Genomic DNA, 18234 nt, shown 5'->3' on the forward strand with positions numbered 1-18234 from the left:
TCACACAAGAACAAAACCAGAAGCCCAGTTTAAAGCATTTTAAGAGAGAGAGAGAGAGAGAGGAATATGAGCCAATTTGAAATCAACAAAATGGTATCTTGCGGTTAACAGGTAAACTAAGATATGTGCTAAGCAATGAATTAGTTGAGTGAGAAAAATAAAAGATGTAACATCATCAAACATGAATATTTCGTGTCAAATGAAACAGCAAATTCAAATTGATCCAATAAGTCATGTAATTTAGTTCACAGTGACTGCTCAAATCTCTTGGGCCCTTACTAATTAAAAAGCCCAGAAGCAAAATAAATTAAGGTTAATTATTAAAATGAAAAATGTATAATGACGTAAAGAACAAATGGAAATCTGTGTCTTCCTATTTTACTTTAGAAGAAAATGGAAATGTTAAGAGACCAAATAAAAATGGAATGTATAAAATAAAATGGAAATCTGAGAACTCATGTTCTCTTTAAATAGCGACTATGAACCTCTTCTCCAGCAACGAGCATTGCTTCTCCATCCTTTGCTTTCGTTCGTCTTTTATTTTTTATTTTTGTGTGTGGTTTCTCCGGCTAACTCTACCATGAGTCGTCTTCTTCTTTATTTCAAGTATTTGAAACGAAATATTCTGACACATGCTACTAAAGTGGGTGAAAAGGAAGAGCTATGCAAGATGGGAGCACAACATCTTTCTTTGGCACTAACAAAGAACGTGGATATATCTGTTAAAGCATACGTTTCATCACAGTTTACGGTGGGAACAGATGTTCACAGCATTCGATCTCACCCCAGCGGTATTGTGTATTTGATCAATGAGCTACGTCAAGGTACGATTAAAGAATCGACTATTGACAGGGCAAAGTCTATGAAATCAGGCGATAGGAAGCGCTTGCTTGCAATGCTTGATAAGGAAGTGAAGACCGAAGAAGATAAATTCAAAAAGATAGAATCAAGAGAAGAACGAGACAAAGCTGACGCAATACTTGGAAAACGAAGGGTTTTTAAAAAAAACACAAAACACGCGCCTCACGCGCCTAAATTTTTCACTCAACTACTCGATCCCTTTCCCTCTCCCTTCACATTCGCCGATCTGGGTGTTGGCTCCCTCCGGCCACCATGGCCAAAAAAAACACAAAATATCCCTTCCTCGCAGTATCCCCACTTGTGCTGCTCCTCAAAAATCGACCCAACGTAATCAGTGCCGCCTGAATCGTCTGATTTAGCTGGCACGACTCCCAATGTACCCTGATCTGAGAATTTACCTGAGACCTCTAAGATCTCGGCTAACATCGAGACTCACGGCCACAGCATAACTCCCCCTCATGTAGAGGTGAATACCGCGGTGCTCGGAAACACAATTGCCCAAACCACTGCCATCAGGATCCCAGAGACCTCCGATGCCAGCCAGGGCACAAGCAATGGGTGCATCCAGCCGGATTCGACTCTGCCAAACACCCAACAACTAACCAGCGAGACCGCGCCAAATGCCATCCCTCCTTGGAAGAACCTCGTCAACGGTAACACTATAAAATTGGGGAAAAAGGTATCCCATTTACCCTTGACTCAGGTGAAGCTTGTGTCATGATTCCAAATTCTGTGATTGAAAAGAACAGGAAGGCATGGGACAGCTTCATCCTAGGTCAATTCTACGAAGAACCACCCTCGCGAGGAGCAGTGCAGGCCATTGCCAATGGAATATGGAGTCGCCAACGTAAGGACATTACGTTATCCAAGATGGAAGGAAATTCATTTCTTTTTAGAGTACCATGCCCAAATGCTCGCAGACGCATATTAAGTCAATGCCTCTGGCAAATCGATGGCCAATCAATGTTTGTAGCAAAGTGGTATCCAGACATCCAGGCTACAAAACCAGAACTGACCATGGTTCCCGTATGGCTTGAATTCGAGGGTGTTCCCCTTCAGTTCTTTAACCGGGAAGGGCTTGAGCACATTGCTGGGCTAGTTGGGCATCCTATCTGTTTACACCCGCATACGGAAAACCTGATAAATGTGGAGGTTGCCAAGGTTTACACTGTCATTGATCCCAGGAAGCCATTACTGGAAGCAGTTAATGCTCGTTTTGAATCCGGGGTGATCAAGCGTATTCAAGTGTCTAGTCCTTGGTTGCCATCATTGTGTAGTCATTGCAACAAGGTGGGTCACACAGTCTCTCGTTGCTCAAAAGCTCCCGCTACTTGTAATACTTGCGGTTCAGTCAAACACTTAACATCTGACTGCCCTAGAGCCAAAAAGGACAAACGCCAAGGGAAGCAACCTATTACCAGCCTGCTACCCATTACTGGTGCACCTCCTCTTGTGCCTCCACTCCATGACATAACCACTTCTTCAAATCCTACCATATCGCCAGTCCCTGTCCCAGCTACAGGAGTACCCCAATCTTCTGCTACAAGCTCAATGCCAATGGCGACTACTACCGATCCAAACAAAGCTAAAGCGCCACCACAAATCACTCACTCACCTATAAGAATCTCCCCCTCACGCTCTCTGGAGCTTGATGAAAGGAAGCTCTGTATTGATCTGCGAGACAACCTGTTCTCCCCCTTATCGACCAAAGAAGACAACGTTGATGATGATACCTCCGGAACAAGCTCTGATAGTCCCTCTGACGAGGATGACAATCCGGTAGTGAATGAGGATCGGTTCCTGAAGGTCGTATCTAAGCGAATGCAGAGACAGAAGATGCGTAAAGCTCGGGCAGGAGGCCCCGTAAACCTCTAACCCCAATATCCTTTTATGGATATTTTTTTGTTGGAATGTAAGAGGTCTAAACGACCCTGTAAAGCGGAGACATCTTCGGAAATGGTTGAAAGTACATCAACCACTTTTTGGTGGGATAGTAGAAACCCACGTCAGCCCATTGAATGCATAAGCTATAGTATCTCGTGCATTCCCTGGCTGGTCTTTTGATAACAACTATGAATTCTCTGAACTTGGAAAGGTATGGATCGTTTGGCATCCTTCTGTTCAGGTAACTGTTTTACGGAAATCCTTGTAGATGATCACATGTCAGGTGAAACTGCCGTTTGTTCATCAGCATCTAGTTATCTCTATTGTCTATGCTTCCTCAACCTCTGCCTCAGTGAGAAAGGACCTATGGGAGGAGATTGTTGAGATTGCTGCTATGCCTACTGTTTCAAGTAAGCCATGGACTGTTCTGGGTGATTTCAACCAAACACTGTTTCCCCATGAACACTCCACACAAGGAAAGAACCTTTCCTCTTCAGGTATGCATGACCTTGAACAATGTTTAACAACTGCCTCACTAGCGGATCTCCCCTACTGTAGCAACACTATCACGTGGACAAATAAACACACCATTGGTCTAGTCGCTAAGAAGCTGGATAGAATCATTGTAAATGATGAGTGGATTGAAAGTTTCCCAACTACGTTAGCTGTCTTTGTTGAGCCTGAATTCTCGGATCACAGTCCTTGCTGCCTATTCATAGATAGCCACGCTCCAAAGAGGAAGAAGCCTTTCAAATTCTTGGTCCTACTAAATCAAAACCCGGATTTTGCTCCCTTAATCAAGCTCTGGTGGGATTCACTCGCTTTTGATGGAACAAAAATGTTTATAATAGCAAAAAAGCTGAAAATGCTCAAGCCGGTGATTCGAGATTTTAGCACTACTAACTACTCAGGTATTGAAAAGAGGGTTCAGGACGCTTACACTGATCTCATCTGTTGCCAGCAGGAACTACTGCATGCTCCGTCAACCGACCTAGTCATGCAAGAGAAAGAAGTATTCAAAACTTGGTGTGCTCTAGCAAAAGCGGAAGAGTCCTATCTCAAACATAAATCCCGAATTTGTTGGTTAGAGGAGGGTGACAAAAACTCAAGGTTCTTCCACCGATCAATTATCACCAGACAAGGGTTCAATGAAATTATCCTCCTTCTCGATGGAAATGATCTTGTGGTGGACTCGAAACAGGGTATTCAAGACTTAGTGGTGGATTTTTACAAAAACCTACTTAGCAATCAAACTCAAAACAATGTCACATCTGTCTCAGAGATTGCTGCTCTAACTCCTCAACGATGCTCACCGAGTTATATCTAATCTCTCATCTCACCGGTTACACCCGCGGAGATCCGACAGGTTATCTTCTCATTGCCTAGGAACAAAGCTCCAGGTCCAGACAACTATTGTGTAGAATTATTCACAGCTCACTGGGACACAGTCGGACCTTCTATAACTGAGGCTGTCCTCGAATTCTTTACTACAGGGAAAATGCTCAAGCAATGGAATGCCACAATCTTGACCCTGATCCCTAAAGTTCCAAATGCAACACCCTCTACAAAGTAGTCTCTAAAATCCTAGCAAATCGTCTCAAGAAGGTCCTCCCTGATCTCATATCCAGTAACCAGTCTGCCTTCATACAAGGGAGACTACTTGTGGAAAATGTTTTCCTTGCCACTGAGCTTGTGCAAGGTTTCAATCAGAAGAACATCTCCTCAAGAGGTATGCTTAAGGTGGATCTTATGAAGGCTTTTGACTCGGTTCATTGGAACTTTATAATCAACACGCTCAAAGCAATGGAGTTCCCCACCCAGTTCATTTCATTGATCCATCAATGCATCTCAACGACAAGCTTCTCTGCCTGCATCAACGGAGAACTATGTGGCTATTTCAAGGGAGCAAAAGGTTTGCGTCAAGGCGACCCTCTCTCACCATATTTGTTTGTCCTGGCCATGGAAGGACTCTCACAAATCCTCATGAAAGGTTTCAGTACAAATCAAATAGGTTCACACCCAGCTGCTAAAGACCCGCTCATCTCTCATTTGGCATTCGCATATTACATTATGATCTTCTTCGATAGCAAGACCAGCTCTCTCGCTAATATTGCTGTAACTCTCGAGAGGTTCTCCAGAATATCTGGTCTTACAATGAACCTAAGCAAGACGGACCTTTATGTAGCTGGAGTGAACCACATTGAAGCTTCTCAGATGGCTTCTTTAGGCTTCAACATCGGTTCACTGCCAATACGCTACCTTGGGCTTCCACTAATGCACCGGAAACTAAGACTAGCGGAGTACAGACCTCTTCTGCAGAATCTCACCAATCGGTTCTCTTCCTGGGGTTCTCGAGCTTTATCCTATGCTGGTAGACTCCAACTTATTGCGTCAGTCATCTATGACACTATTAACTTCTGGATGTCTGCGTTTATCCTCCCAAGGGTTGCATTAAAAAAATTGAGATTCTCTGCAGGAATTTTTTTATGGAATGGTGATGTGTCCAAAACTGGTTCAGCAAAAGTGGCTTGGGTAAACATAGGAAGGTGGCTTGGGACTCCGGTCTTTAACCCACTGGAACAAAACCCTGATCTTCAAGCTTATTTGGAGATTGTTTACAGCAAGAGACTACCTATAAGCCCTTTGGATGCGCAACAATAAGATAAAAGACGGATGCTTTTGGGACTTGGACATGAAAAAACAGAGCTCAGGTACACTGATTGCTATGCTCAAGCTCCGCCATATTGCGAGCAAATTCCTAAAAGCAAAGTTGGGCAATGGTCAACAAATAAGCTTTTGGTTCGATAATTGGACTCCATTTGGAGCGCTTATCGACTTCATGGGGATCACCGGACCAGCTCAAACTGGCATTTCTCTCCAAGGAAAAGTCATTGCTGCTGCCTCTGCATCAGGATGGTCCCTCAGACCAGCAAGATCACCACAAGCCGAGACACTGTAAATCTACCTTACCACTGTTCCATCACCTACTCTCTCCACGACATCGGATTCTTATGCTTGGCAAATTGGATCAGAGGAGTTAGCCAACTTCTCAACATCCAAAACATGGGAAAATCTTAGACCTCGGGCTAACCCTATACCGTGGACAAAACAAGTTTGGTACAAAGGCGCTATACCTAGGCACGCTTTCCTTTTCTGGCTGATGCATCAAGATAGGCTGTCCACAAGGTCTCGACTGGTTCGATGGGGATTACCGTTTGACCCTAGCTGTTGTATTTGTGGCTTTGCTCGGGAAACTCGCGAGCACCTGTTCTTGAGATGTGAATTCAGTGAAACGGTTTGGACTAAAGTCACTCGACGTCTCGGTTACAGACCTTTCACTTTCCACACATGGGACGCTTTCATGGCTTGGTTGGATCTCAAAGACTCCACTTCTCCACGATGCCTCCGAATATTGACTGCACAAGCCACCCTCTATGCAATTTGGTTGGAACGAAATAACATGTATCACAACAACATCTCGACAGATGCCCACACCATATTCAAGCAACTGGATAGGCAAGTTCGAGACACTATTTTGGCAAAACATCTTTTACTTGACTGGCTGAAATATGACTAGGTTTACCTACTTACGTTCGATTAACGAATTACTTATACCATATTTTTATTTTTTTGAGCAAGGTGATGAGCGCTATATAACGCTTTTGTAAATTCAGCAAACATTATATTTTCAAAAAAAAAAAATACTTGGAAAACCAAAAGAGGCAAAACTGGGAGAAAACCAAGTAGGAGAGGACAACAAGGTTTTCAACGGGTTCATAGATAAAGTCATGGATAAGATCCCTTCAAAAACAACAACAGCTGCTAGTCTAACCTATAACTTCTGGATAAACCTTGCACTTGGGGTTGCACATGATGAGCCGGAGGATTACGAAATCAACGAGGAGGACGGCTCAAAACTTTTAGGTTTCATGGATGAGGAACTGATTGTCCACGAGATTTTGTTGAATCAGAAGGGCTTTATCTACAGAGTCGATGGCGAAGAACTCTCGTTCAAGGGTTATGATGCCATAGTTAGCGATTTCATGAAGAAGAGAAACAACTGACGTAATTGAAGCGGTGGGAATTTATTTTCATAAAACCAAATATCAGGTCTCAGATGAATGCTTGCACCATGCAATTCCAGTTTTTTTTTTTTTTTTTTTTTTTTTTTTTTTTTTTTTTATATATAATTTTTAAAATGTACTTTTCTAAATTTTCAACAAACCAATTAAACGAATCTGTGGAACAAATAAAAGAGGTGCTTCAGTCAGGTTTATATCTTTGCGATGGGTTGTTAATCTCAAAAAAAATAAAATCTCAACTTTTATTTAACTTGGATTTTACTCAAAATTAATTAATTACCCAAACGTTCTAGCACTGTCCTGAAATTTATTGATAAACACATACAAACAAACAAACAAACAAACAAAAGTATGCAAATGTGATTAGTAAAAGACGTTCTTATTTTGCGATTGCCATGTTCCAGTTGAATCTTACACCGAGTCTGGGAGAATTTTAGAGATTCTAAGATGTAATTATAACAAAAAAAAAAAAAAAAAAATTTAAAAAGAAAAGAAAAATGGAAATAAGGTAGTACGTAGCCGAGACATAAGTAACTCAATAACTAATATTACTCTTGTTTTGGTGGAAACCAGTAAGGGGCTGGGAACGGTTGTGGGCCTCCGCTCTCGTACTCTTCATCGTCCATGCATGTTATTCCGAAGTTGTGGTTGCCCACGTAATAGACGCAGTTTGGGCGCTGGTCATATAAGCACGCAGCTGGGAGACAAAACGGTTCAGCCTTGGAGAGGAATATGCAGATACCTCCAAAGTCTTTAGTATAGACCGCGTTTCCTTCCTTGTCTAGCCTCAACACTTGGAAATGATCCCACTCCACTCTCCCCTTCTTACGGGGGTTGCTCTCTGCCAACCATTTCACCATAAAAGTCTCACCAGTTTGTGACGACTCCACCAAGTAGTGTTCCATTCTGCTACACGAATCGAACAACTTCCACTAGCACTTTCTCACTGTATCGCTTCTGGCAAACTCATCCAAACTCTTCACATACCTGTCCTTCACCACGCGATGCTCAGGATACGAAAACATCTGCAGCTTGGGTTTGTGCCTGTGTCTCCCAAGATCCCATCATCCAGTGTAATTGCCTCCAGAAGCGGGGATCGAGAACATCTCATCTCTCTTGGAGTATATTACGTGGGTGGAGAAGAAGCTGGGGTCTGTGATTCTGATGTTGGTCCACTTGCAATTTTTTTGAGCAGGCCTGCACAAGCTGAGTTGAGGTCCCATGAACTTAACAGCCACGATGCACTCTTCATCTTCGGGAGAAGAAGAGGACATGGCCACATTGGTTACAACTTGGGTTTGGCAATGAGGCAGTGTTACAAGAGGAGGAAGGGAAATGCGTTTCGGGTCTGTATCCGATGCACTTGGGTCTAGATCATCTTGAAGACACACGACCCCGTTCTTCAAAGTTGCTACCCAACCATGGGATGCTCCTATGGTTCCCATCTCCTTCACCAACTCCATAGGCACTTTCTTTTCCGTGAAGTTGATCTCTCCCTCAATGTAGTTGTACATAGCGAGATGTCCAACATCGCCATCTCTCAAAGTAGATCCACATGGTTCAACTTCGAAGATGCAACTAGAGAAGCACCGAGCGGTGAGGTGTCTCTGCGGAATCATAGTTGATATAGATCAGATATGAAAACAGAGAAAAAAAAACCCATCCAAGACGACGAGATAAAGAGGATAGGAGGGTAAGCCTTACCGGGAGGGAGAGCGATAGCCGGCTGAGAAACAAAGACATGGTTAGTTATAAGCCGACGATGATAAAACGAAGGTGGTAAACAAATTAATTATCCATTCCTCCTCCACAAATATTATATACAAACGAATGAGATACACTTGACCACCAAGTCTTGTCACTGATTGACTTTCCCAATAACTTTCCCTAAAACCCCTACTAATATATTCTCGTTTTAAAATAAGGAATCATATCATTAATGTTTTGGTATACGTTGAGGACTGATGAGTACGCAAGTAGAAAAACATGGAATTAACTATTACAAAACAGTCCTTACCTGATGAAGGGATATATTTCGTTTTTAATAAAGATTTTGTAATGGTTGATGAAAAAAAGGAAAAAGGATTTTTGTAATTAGGTAATAAAATACAAAAAAAAAAAGGTTTTGTTATAAAAAGGCTCCCTTAAAAAAAAAAGGCTCCCTTTCAATATACATATATAATATATAATTTTTAAACTCATTAACTCTCATGCAAAAATTGGGAAAGTCAATCAGTGGTAAGACTTGGTGGTCAAGGGCATTCTCATTCGTTTGTATTTTATATTTATGGAGGAGGAACTGAGGAAGAAATAATTATTTTGTTTTACCACTTTCATATTAACATCGTCGGCTCTTAATTAGGAGAAACTATCACTAATCATGTCTTCGTTTCTCAGCCGGTTCTCGCTCTCCGTCCGGGTAAGCTGCCTCCGATCGCCTAGGTGCTTTTTCTCTGTTTTCATGTCTAATCTATTAACTATCATGTCTTAACGCAGAGACATCTCACGGCTCGGTGCTTCTCGTCTTCTTCCATCTATTACATCCTGGGTGCTGAACCATCTTTGAGAGATGGGGATATCGGAAATCTGAAGATTCATGCTCTTGGTTGTGGTGACAGGGTTACGGAAAAGAAGGTGCCTATGGAGTTACTCAAGGAAATGGGAACCATAGGAGCTTCCCATGGCTGGGTAGCAACTTTGAAGAATGGCATAGTACATTTTCAAGACGACCTAAACCTGAGTGCATCCGATATAAACCCAAAACGTATTTCCCTGCCTCGTCTTGTAACTCTGCCTCATTGCCAAACCAAAATTGTAACCAACGTGGCCATGTCCTCTTCTTCTCCCGAGGATGAAGAATGTATCGTGGCAATCAAGTTCATGGGACCTCAACTCAGCTTTTGCAGGCCTGCTCAAAGAAACTGCAAGTGGACCAACATCAAAATCACAGACCCCAGCTTCTTCTCCTCCCATGTAATGTACTCCAAGAGAGAGGAGATGTTTTCGATGCCCGCTTCTAGAGGCCACTACACAGGATCATGGGATCTTGGGAAATACAAGCACAAACCCAAGCTGAAGATGCTGCAGATTCCTGATCATCCCGAAATGACAAAGAGCGAGTGGCAGCGGTTGGATTCGTGTTGCATGAAGCAACACTACTTGGTGGAGTCGAGAAACACAGGTGAGACTTTTATGTTGAAGTGGTACACAGAGAGCAGGCCCCCTAGGAAGAGTTTTAGGGAATGGGACCATTTCCTTGTGTTGAGGCTAGACGAGGAAGGAAACGCTGTGTATACTAAAGACATTGGAGATGTCAGCATTTTCCTCTCCAAGGCTGAATCTTTCTGTTTCCCGGCTAGCTTGTACGGGGTACCTGAAAACTGCGTCTTTTTCTTGGGGAAGCACGACTTTGGCATCGTCCGACTCAGCGATCATCACAAGGGAGGTGGTCCTTTAACCCACCCGGTACCTTACTTCTTTGCACATCAATCTCCATCTATAAAAGACTAATAGTACTCTGTTTCTCTTTTAAACCTCAAACTCCTCTATTTTATGCATAGGTTTTTGTTTTTGTTTGCCATTTTACCAAAACGTATAAAAAAAATCAACACGGGCCTTTTCCGAAAAACAGACATTTCCGACAAACACCAAACTAAAACAGAAAGTTGAAACAAAACAGCCTTGTTCAATCTTCTTCAGCTTTGGCTCTGTTATTGTACATAATAGTAGCTAGGAAGTCGAGAACCCGGCAAGGGAAAGTGAAAACTTGATTATAAATCCTCTAACTGGGACTCCTTTTGCGATTTTAATTTAAAAATTTGTTTCCTTCTTTTCGTGCTCCTGTGAAGTAGAAAAGAATCTACGTACACTTTGTACGTGTTAATGGAGATAGAAAAAGGGTAGAGCATCAATAGGATACAAGTGTTTTGAGTTGAAGAGAAAAAGATAAGACATATAAAGAGAGACTCAAGTAAGGGGGCTTGTGAAAGTTCTGGATCACCAACCGTCATCTCATTTGGCGGCCCACTTTCAATCCGATGAAGGAGAGAAGAAGTAGACAAAGGAAAGAGCTAGTAAGAAGAAATTTGTATTATTCTAATATAAGAGGCTAAAAAAAATCAATCAAACCCAAACAGTGATGTCCTTAAGGGGAAGAAGAGTGCAATGAGGTAGGGGTATATGGTGGATGAGAACATGTGTGTATGATGACGACTCTTCTCTGCTCAAGTTGTGGCTGCTCGACTTGTCCATTATGGTTCCATCTCTGTACACAAACACAGCAGTATCATCATCTTCCATGCGACGCCATTTTCTGTTTTTATCCTTGACACGTTGAAGCGGCATTCCCCTGCAGTTGAATGGGATGGAGGCACATATTTATTTTAAATTTCCATAATTGATTCTCCCAGAAATTAAGGACTAACCAACCAACCAACCAACCTAACCTGACATGGAAGAGATCGGAGACATCAAGAAAGAAGGCCAATGCGTCGATAAAGGCCTGGTAGGTGGTGATATGAAGGCCGTCGATGTGGGGATAGGGGAGCCTGGGCCTGGGGTGGTTGGTGGTGGGAGAAGAGAGGAAAACGTACTCTTTGAAACCTAAAGAGTCCTCCTGGTGGTCCTGGGGGATGAAGCCCATGGTGGACATGATCGGTTCGAGCTCGTCGTGGGTCATAACCGGCTTGAAGGTTCTCGTGTGCCACAAGGCCAGTTTCCTCATACACTCCTCCATCTCTCTCTCTATCGATCCCCTCTGCCTCTCTGCTCGAGACTGAGTCTTCCTTCTTGGGGATTATCTCGTTATTCTTGCTTTCGTTTTTTTTTGCCCTTGTTTTTCTTTTTATTCACAAAACTGCCATTTGTCCCACGTGGCCTTCATCATCATCTTTAAACAAAACAAAGTGTGTCGTGTGAGCCCTCAATTTCAATATTTCTAATTAGGGTTGTTGCTGCTGCTGCTGCTGCTGCTAAGTAGTGGTTGTGGTTGTGGTTGTAATTGTTGTTCCTCTTCGCCTTCTCATCCCCCATGGCCATGATGAATCTTCTTCTTCTTCTTCTTCTTCTTCTTCTCGCTGTTCTTCATCTTTGCCTCCTTTCTGCGGTGGCCGGCGACGATGCGATCGTCTCCAGATTCCAGGAGTATCTCCGAATCAACACGGTTCAACCCAACCCGGACTACTACAAAGCCGTTGACTTTATAATATCTCAGGCAAAACCCCTCTCCCTCGAATCTCAGACGATCGAACTCGTCAAGGGAAAGCCGCTTCTCCTCCTCAAATGGGTTGGCTCCGACCCGACCCTCCCTGCCCTTCTCCTCAACTCCCACACCGATGTCGTTCCCTTCGAGGAGTCCAAGTGGACCCACCACCCTCTCCAAGCTCACGTCGACCATACCACCGGCAACATCTACGCCAGGGGTTCCCAGGACATGAAGTGCGTCGGGATGCAGTACCTCGAGGCCATTCGCAAGCTCCAGTCTTCTGGCTTCCACCCACTCCGATCCGTCTACCTCTCCTTCGTCCCCGATGAAGAGATCGGCGGCCACGACGGCGCTGAGAAGTTCGCCGAATCCCACTTCTTCAAGACCTTGAGCATCGCGATCGTGCTCGACGAAGGTAGGTACAGCTCTTTTCTTCTCGATTTCTTGATTCTTCTATCTTTTTTTTTTTTTTTATTATTAACAAAAGCTGTGTGGTGTCAGGCCTGCCATCGCCTACTGAGAGTTACAGAGTATTCTATGGAGAGAGGAGTCCCTGGTGGCTGGTGATTAAGGCTAAAGGTCCACCTGGCCATGGTGCCAAGCTCTATGATAACTCTGCCATGGAGAATCTCCTCAAAAGCATTGAGAGTATTCGCAGATTCAGAGCTTCCCAGTTTGATCTGCTCAAAGCTGGCGGCACGGCTGAAGGCGATGTCGTCAACATTAACATGGTCTTCCTCAAGGCTGGCACACCTTCTCCAACTGTAACTACTACTTACTTGTCTCCCTCCCTTTTTTGTATCTCTATCTTCCCAAGTGTTGATGTTACTACTGCATCATCTCACCAAAATTGGGCTCTCTTTATTTCCTCCTCACAGGGTTTCGTAATGAATCTGCAACCATCTGAGGCAGAAGCTGGTTTCGACATTCGTATCCCACCCAGCGTTGATGCTGAAGCACTCGAAAGACGTTTGGTGGAGGAATGGGCTCCAGCATCACGAAACATGTCCTTTGAGGTAATTTCTGTATCTCTTCTTTGTCAATGTTTTAGTCTTGATGAAGGCAAAGCCCCCCCCCCCTAGCATAGGCATAGCATAGTTAGACAAATTCAGATGCAAGTTACCTGGCTGAGAGGACCTCTTTTGGACAACTTTAACTAATTAAGATGTGTTAGCTGGGGCAGTTCAAGCAGAAGCTTACGGGGAAGAAGTTCCTCACAGCAGCAGATGATTCAAATCCGTGGTGGGGGCTCTTGGAAAATGCTGTCAAGGAAGCCGGAGGTAGGACCAGTAAGCCTGAGATTTTCCCTGCATCAACGGATGCTCGCTACTTTCGCAAGGCTGGCGTGCCTGCGTTTGGGTTCTCTCCCATATCAAACACTCCCAGTTTGCTTCATGACCACAATGAGGTACCGCCTGGTTGCATATAATAATAATTAACTTCATTGATTCACTTTGCTCCATTGTTTGGATCATTTTTTTGCTTTATTGCTGCAGTATCTGGGTAAAACTGAGTACTTGAAGGGCATTGACGTGTATGTTTCAATCATCAAAGCTTATGCATCTTATGAAAGCAAAAGTGGTTCACGAGATGAGTTATGAAGGGTCTGCGTAGCTACATCCCATTTCAAGTCTTCCTGTAGCAAATGTGTACAATCAATAAGATCATATCATGTGGGTGTGGTACATCAGACCAGGCTGTGGTTTGCAAATTGATCATTCTTCTAGTTTTCTAAACTGTATTGTGATTGTGTTTCAACCAGTTTCCCACTCAAACAGAAGTCTTATTTTTCTCGCTGCTAAACTCTCAGTACACACATAGTGCTCTTAGTTTATTTCCATTGTCGGTGATGGGCCGTACGAAATAGGCCCATTGGCATTGATCCAATACGAATTCCATTTAAAATTTAAACCTTTCTTCCATATCTCTATTTTCGGACCAAAATCTCGTATACTTTTATCATCAAAACAACACAGTAGTTCAGTGGTTGCCAGCTCTCAAAACAACACAGTAGTTTAGTGGTTGCAAGCTCTATGTACACGCGCGTATGTACAAGATTCGAATCCTACTATATAGGATGCAACTGGTACAATTAGGAGATATGCGGATTGTTCCTGGTACAAAAAATTATTAAAAGGATAGTTTTGTTCTTTCGTTAAAGAATGGGTAGTGAAAATAAGGGGGATTTTCAAATTGGATATGGAGCAAAACGGGCCATAGAGATTTTAATCCTCTATTTTCTAAGGTAATCAAAAAACAAATACAGAGAGTCTCTGGCTCTGCTCTGCTCCCAAATGATGACGTCCTCTGGAAGCTCCCTCTTATGGCGGAGCCGTGCACCTGCCCCTGCTCTTCCGCCTCGGTCGCAGCCGTTGTCTAAAGCTCTCTCCTTTCCCTTCTCTTCTGCTTTAGGAGGGTTTATTCACAGAGCCCCTCTTTCTTGTTCAGCTGAAATCTCCTCGGACAGTGCCCTGGTGCAGAGCCGGCCTGCCCCTGATTTCAATCGTAAGCTCACCTTTAAAGTTTATGTAATTGATACTTTCCGGCGAATCATCGAATTAAGGTTTTTTTTTTTTTTTTTTTTTTTAAAGCCTGGTCTGAGTTCGCTCATAATGTGTCTGGAGAATGGGACGGTTTCGGAGCAGATTTTTCACGCCAAGGACAACCGCTTGAACTACCTGAATCAGTGGTTCCAGAAGCCTATCGAGAATGGGAAGTGAAGGTGTTTGATTGGCAGACGCAGTGTCCCACCCTTGCCCAGCCCGACGCACACGCCTTTCTTTACAAGTCCATCAAACTCCTCCCCACCGTTGGATGTGAAGCTGACGCAGCCACCCGTTACACCATCGACCAGAGGACCATCGGGTCTGCATTAGCATTTTCGTATTCTGACACTGGCTCCTATGTCGCTGTGTGGCCTTTGCGTAACAACCAGCTAGAGGTGGAGCATTGTCTTGTCAATCCTAATGACAAGGAGTCTCGCGTGAGGATTTTCCAGGTTGTCAGCTTAGCTGAGACCAACATGTCGTTGCAGAGTGTCAAAGTTTTCTGTGAGCAGTGGTACGGTCCCTTCAGAGATGGCGATCAGCTTGGAGGTTGTGCCATCCGTAGCTCCGGGTTTGCTTCTACACCTACCACAGCAGCTTCAGTGGTTGCCGGTTCTTGGAGAGTTCTACTTGCTACCACTAGCTTTCACGCCTCTGATTCCGTGAGTAAGCCTGTTCTTTTTGCAAATGTGTACATCCATTGGATGGTCGCTGTTGTGAATCATTTTGTGAGTATTTTCAGGGTTGTGTTCAACACTTTACTGGCGAGAAGGTTATTGAGATTGTTAGAGAAGAAACGGATCTTCTACTGCTTCCGCAAGAGCTGTGGTGCTCACTCCAAGAAAGCAAAGACGGCGATAGAGTATTTTCAGTAGGATGGGTGTTTGAGCCAGGCCATGCTATCACATCCAGCTGCGTCTTCTCCAGCGATTCTAAGCTAAAGGTAACACGATAATCTTCTCTGTTGACAACCACTCTTCTCCTTGCAACCTGTGGTCACTAGTATCTCTCTTTTACTGTGTGCAGGAGGTAACAATGGGAAGAGAGACTGCTCTATTAGATGTATGATGATGAATTTATCATTTAAATCCACAGTAATCATTCTTATTATATTTTCGTTATAGGATGTGTCTGTGCATATAAGTCAATTTACAATAATCTCATATGACTTCCTATTTGTTTATCTGTTAATACATATCAGTTCATTTTAGAGTGCAGAGCCTTTATTGATATTCGATCTTTACCGGGAAGGATCCATATCATATTTCTGCAGAGCTTTTGTAGCTTTCGCATCTCTTGGGTCAGCAGCTCTATCAGCAATGAAGGTTTCACGTAGACCGTCAGTTTGGGAAAGAATTCGATGGAATTTTACCTAGAAGAACTGAGAAAAGGCCTAACCTGTACATAATTGTGAGGTCGCCATTTTGTCACTGTGAGACGGCATTGTTCCTGAGGCTCATGTTTATGCTTTTTCTCATTGTTCTTCCGGCAATGCCTTTCTGCATCATAGCGACAAACTCTCCGTAGTCAATCCTTCCATCCTGAAACAAGAAGAAGATAAATGATCCCTGGCCTTTTTTTACCATATATAATCTCCAAGACAGAGGATATGCATATGCATAAGCGCAGGTCTCTCACATTGTCTTGGTCGACTTCTTTGATCACATCTTCGAGAAAAACATCACTCATTCCCTGTTCAGCACACGCGTGCTGTAACTCATCGATTGTGATGTAACCGCTCCCATCTTTGTCAAAGTACGTGAAGGCTGAGAGGAGATGTTCCTCACGCTCTAATTTGTTCATATGGATTGTTGCAGCAATGAATTCACCATAATCTATGGTCCCACTCTTGTCAATATCTGCCTGGTAAATCACAGTCACAGATTCATACTTAACATACTGATTTCAAGCAGGTACACTGTACTCACATATATCAGATCAGAGCAAAGTTCTTACAGCCTCCATAAGGTCTCGAATCTCAGTATCCTTGAGGGTAGAACCATATCTTCGCAACCCGGCTTTTAACTCATCGAATGTAATTGCTCCACTGTTATCCGTGTCCATTGCTTTGAACATTTCCTTCAATCCAGCAATTTCTTCCTCGGAGAGACTCTCAGCTATTACCTGGATCACATCCGAAGACGTTTATGGAAAAATAATTCATAGTATGTAAATGGAAACAGCTTGCGTCTGGGTGCTTACCCTTAAAGCCATCTGCTTTAGTTTATTCATTGCAGAGAACTGCTTAAGACGAGAAAGCACAGCAGGATCTAGTGCTCTGTCTGGTGCAACTCCATTTTCACAGATCCAAGGATGGCCTGCAAAATTCTAAGTAAGCTAGCAGATACACCTATTCAGGACATGAAATAAGAACAAACTGGTTAGACTTACGCAATACTTGATGAGCTGTCAGACGCTCAGACGGCCGGGAACATAGCATGCCACGGATCAAGTCTTTTGCAGAGTCAGATATTAGGGGCCAAGGATCAGAGTCAAAGTCAATATGTCCCTTGAGCACTGCGTCAAATATCCCTTGCTGTGTTTCTGCAGAGCAAAATATATAAGAATCTTTTACCTTGAAAGCCTTTTATTACATTTGTTTCATTTGGGTGCATACCTGCCCAGAACGGTGGGACTCCGCAAACCAATATGTACAGTATTACCCCTGCCGTCCACACATCAGCCTCCGGTCCGTAGTGCTTGAGCAGAACCTCAGGAGCAACATAATAAGGACTTCCAACGACATCCTCAAATATTTGACCTGAAAGTTGCAGATGATGGATGTAGCAAGTTTGAAATTCTATGAATGAAGATATGTTGGAAAAGATGCAGTAGAGATGTTTTCACCTGGTTTGAAGAACACGGAAAGCCCAAAATCAATGGCCTTAAGAGAGAAGTCATCGTCCTTGTTAACCAACAAGAAATTTTCGGGCTTAAGATCTCTATGCATGACACCAAGCGAATGGCAAGCCTCAACAACACCAACAATGATCTTTATTAGTTCAGCTGCTTTTCTCTCGCTGTAATGCCCTCTCTGGATAATTCTATCAAATAATTCCCCACCTGAGCAGAGCTCCATCACGATGTGGACATACAAAGGATCCTCATACGCACCTTTAATGGTGACAATGTTCTTGTAACCAGCCAGATGGTGCATGATTTGAATTTCCCTCCGCACGTCTTCCACATCTTCCTTGGAAATCAACTTTCGTTTTGTTATAGACTTGCACGCGTATTCACGCCCTGTTGAGATCTCTCTGCACATGTAAGTCGTCCCAAACTGTCCTTGACCTAGCTTTTGTCCCAAGGAGTAGAGATCTCGGATGCTTGGGGTCTTTTGACCAAGAACATAGCAGGCTTGGTTCCCACCGCTGTGCTTCATTGTGGCTTATTTCTTCTGCCAGTTTTTGTGCTGAAACAAACCGTGGAAAGTCCAAATGATTTTAGAAGAATGGTTTTGCTTGTAAGTGCCTCGAGACAGATCGAGCACCCAAAGAATAGAATGACATGTATTGCCCACCAAACAAATCATAATTCAATCCTTACCAACTTAGTTCACCTCCCCTTCAAAATCAGTTTGCCATCATCAGAGGAAAACAGATCAGGTCCCATAAAACACGATCTGAAAACATTAGAAGATGGGATGGAAATTTAGTAA

General features: G+C 43.4%; 6 protein-coding genes and 1 pseudogene across 7 annotated transcripts; 4 read left to right on the top strand and 3 right to left on the bottom strand.

The window, feature by feature from the left end:
- Window positions 1–1638: 1638 nt before the first annotated feature.
- LOC147935680 (uncharacterized) lies at window positions 1639–4072 on the top strand. Its single transcript, XM_087470222.1, has 3 exons — window positions 1639–2724; window positions 2957–2986; window positions 3029–4072. Exons 1-3 carry the CDS (start codon window positions 1732–1734, stop codon window positions 4070–4072), a joined length of 2067 nt encoding a protein of 688 aa, XP_087326348.1. The 5' UTR covers window positions 1639–1731.
- A 3303-nt stretch (window positions 4073–7375) lies between these two features.
- On the bottom strand, window positions 7376–8570 carry LOC147935681 (uncharacterized; annotated as a pseudogene).
- A 637-nt stretch (window positions 8571–9207) lies between these two features.
- On the top strand, window positions 9208–10388 carry LOC147935682 (uncharacterized). Its single transcript, XM_087467992.1, has 2 exons — window positions 9208–9246; window positions 9324–10388. Exons 1-2 carry the CDS (start codon window positions 9208–9210, stop codon window positions 10335–10337), a joined length of 1053 nt encoding a protein of 350 aa, XP_087324118.1. The 3' UTR covers window positions 10338–10388.
- Window positions 10389–10675: 287 nt separating this feature from the next.
- On the bottom strand, window positions 10676–11579 carry LOC104716102 (uncharacterized). Its single transcript, XM_010433444.3, has 2 exons — window positions 11273–11579; window positions 10676–11175 (listed from the first exon to the last, which is right to left on the bottom strand). The coding sequence occupies exons 1-2, from the start codon at window positions 11560–11562 to the stop codon at window positions 10950–10952; spliced, it is 516 nt and encodes a 171-aa protein (XP_010431746.1). The 5' UTR covers window positions 11563–11579; the 3' UTR covers window positions 10676–10949.
- Window positions 11299–13833, top strand: LOC104716103 (uncharacterized). Of its 2 annotated transcripts, none has more exons than XM_010433446.3 (5): window positions 11299–12445; window positions 12532–12794; window positions 12909–13046; window positions 13214–13438; window positions 13527–13833. In XM_010433446.3, the coding sequence occupies exons 1-5, from the start codon at window positions 11857–11859 to the stop codon at window positions 13629–13631; spliced, it is 1320 nt and encodes a 439-aa protein (XP_010431748.1). In that variant the 5' UTR covers window positions 11299–11856; the 3' UTR covers window positions 13632–13833. The 2 variants fall into 2 exon arrangements, with proteins under 2 accessions (XP_010431748.1, XP_010431747.1); XM_010433445.3 differs by having other exon boundaries at window positions 11739–12445; window positions 13205–13438.
- Window positions 13834–14135: 302 nt separating this feature from the next.
- LOC147935683 (uncharacterized) lies at window positions 14136–18148 on the top strand. The gene is made up of 5 exons (XM_087467991.1): window positions 14136–14535; window positions 14622–15238; window positions 15319–15519; window positions 15603–15638; window positions 15795–18148. The coding sequence occupies exons 1-5, from the start codon at window positions 14325–14327 to the stop codon at window positions 15804–15806; spliced, it is 1077 nt and encodes a 358-aa protein (XP_087324117.1). The 5' UTR covers window positions 14136–14324; the 3' UTR covers window positions 15807–18148.
- Window positions 15652–17958, bottom strand: LOC104716106 (calcium-dependent protein kinase 26). Its single transcript, XM_087467987.1, has 8 exons — window positions 17424–17958; window positions 17194–17337; window positions 16968–17120; window positions 16779–16894; window positions 16533–16700; window positions 16215–16439; window positions 15975–16117; window positions 15652–15886 (listed from the first exon to the last, which is right to left on the bottom strand). Exons 1-7 carry the CDS (start codon window positions 17956–17958, stop codon window positions 16004–16006), a joined length of 1455 nt encoding a protein of 484 aa, XP_087324113.1. The 3' UTR covers window positions 15652–15886; window positions 15975–16003.
- Window positions 18149–18234: the final 86 nt, after the last annotated feature.

This window comes from Camelina sativa, chromosome 10, assembly GCF_030686135.1.
Source record: "Camelina sativa cultivar CO46 ecotype springtype chromosome 10, ASM3068613v1".
NCBI lineage: Eukaryota > Viridiplantae > Streptophyta > Magnoliopsida > Brassicales > Brassicaceae > Camelina > Camelina sativa.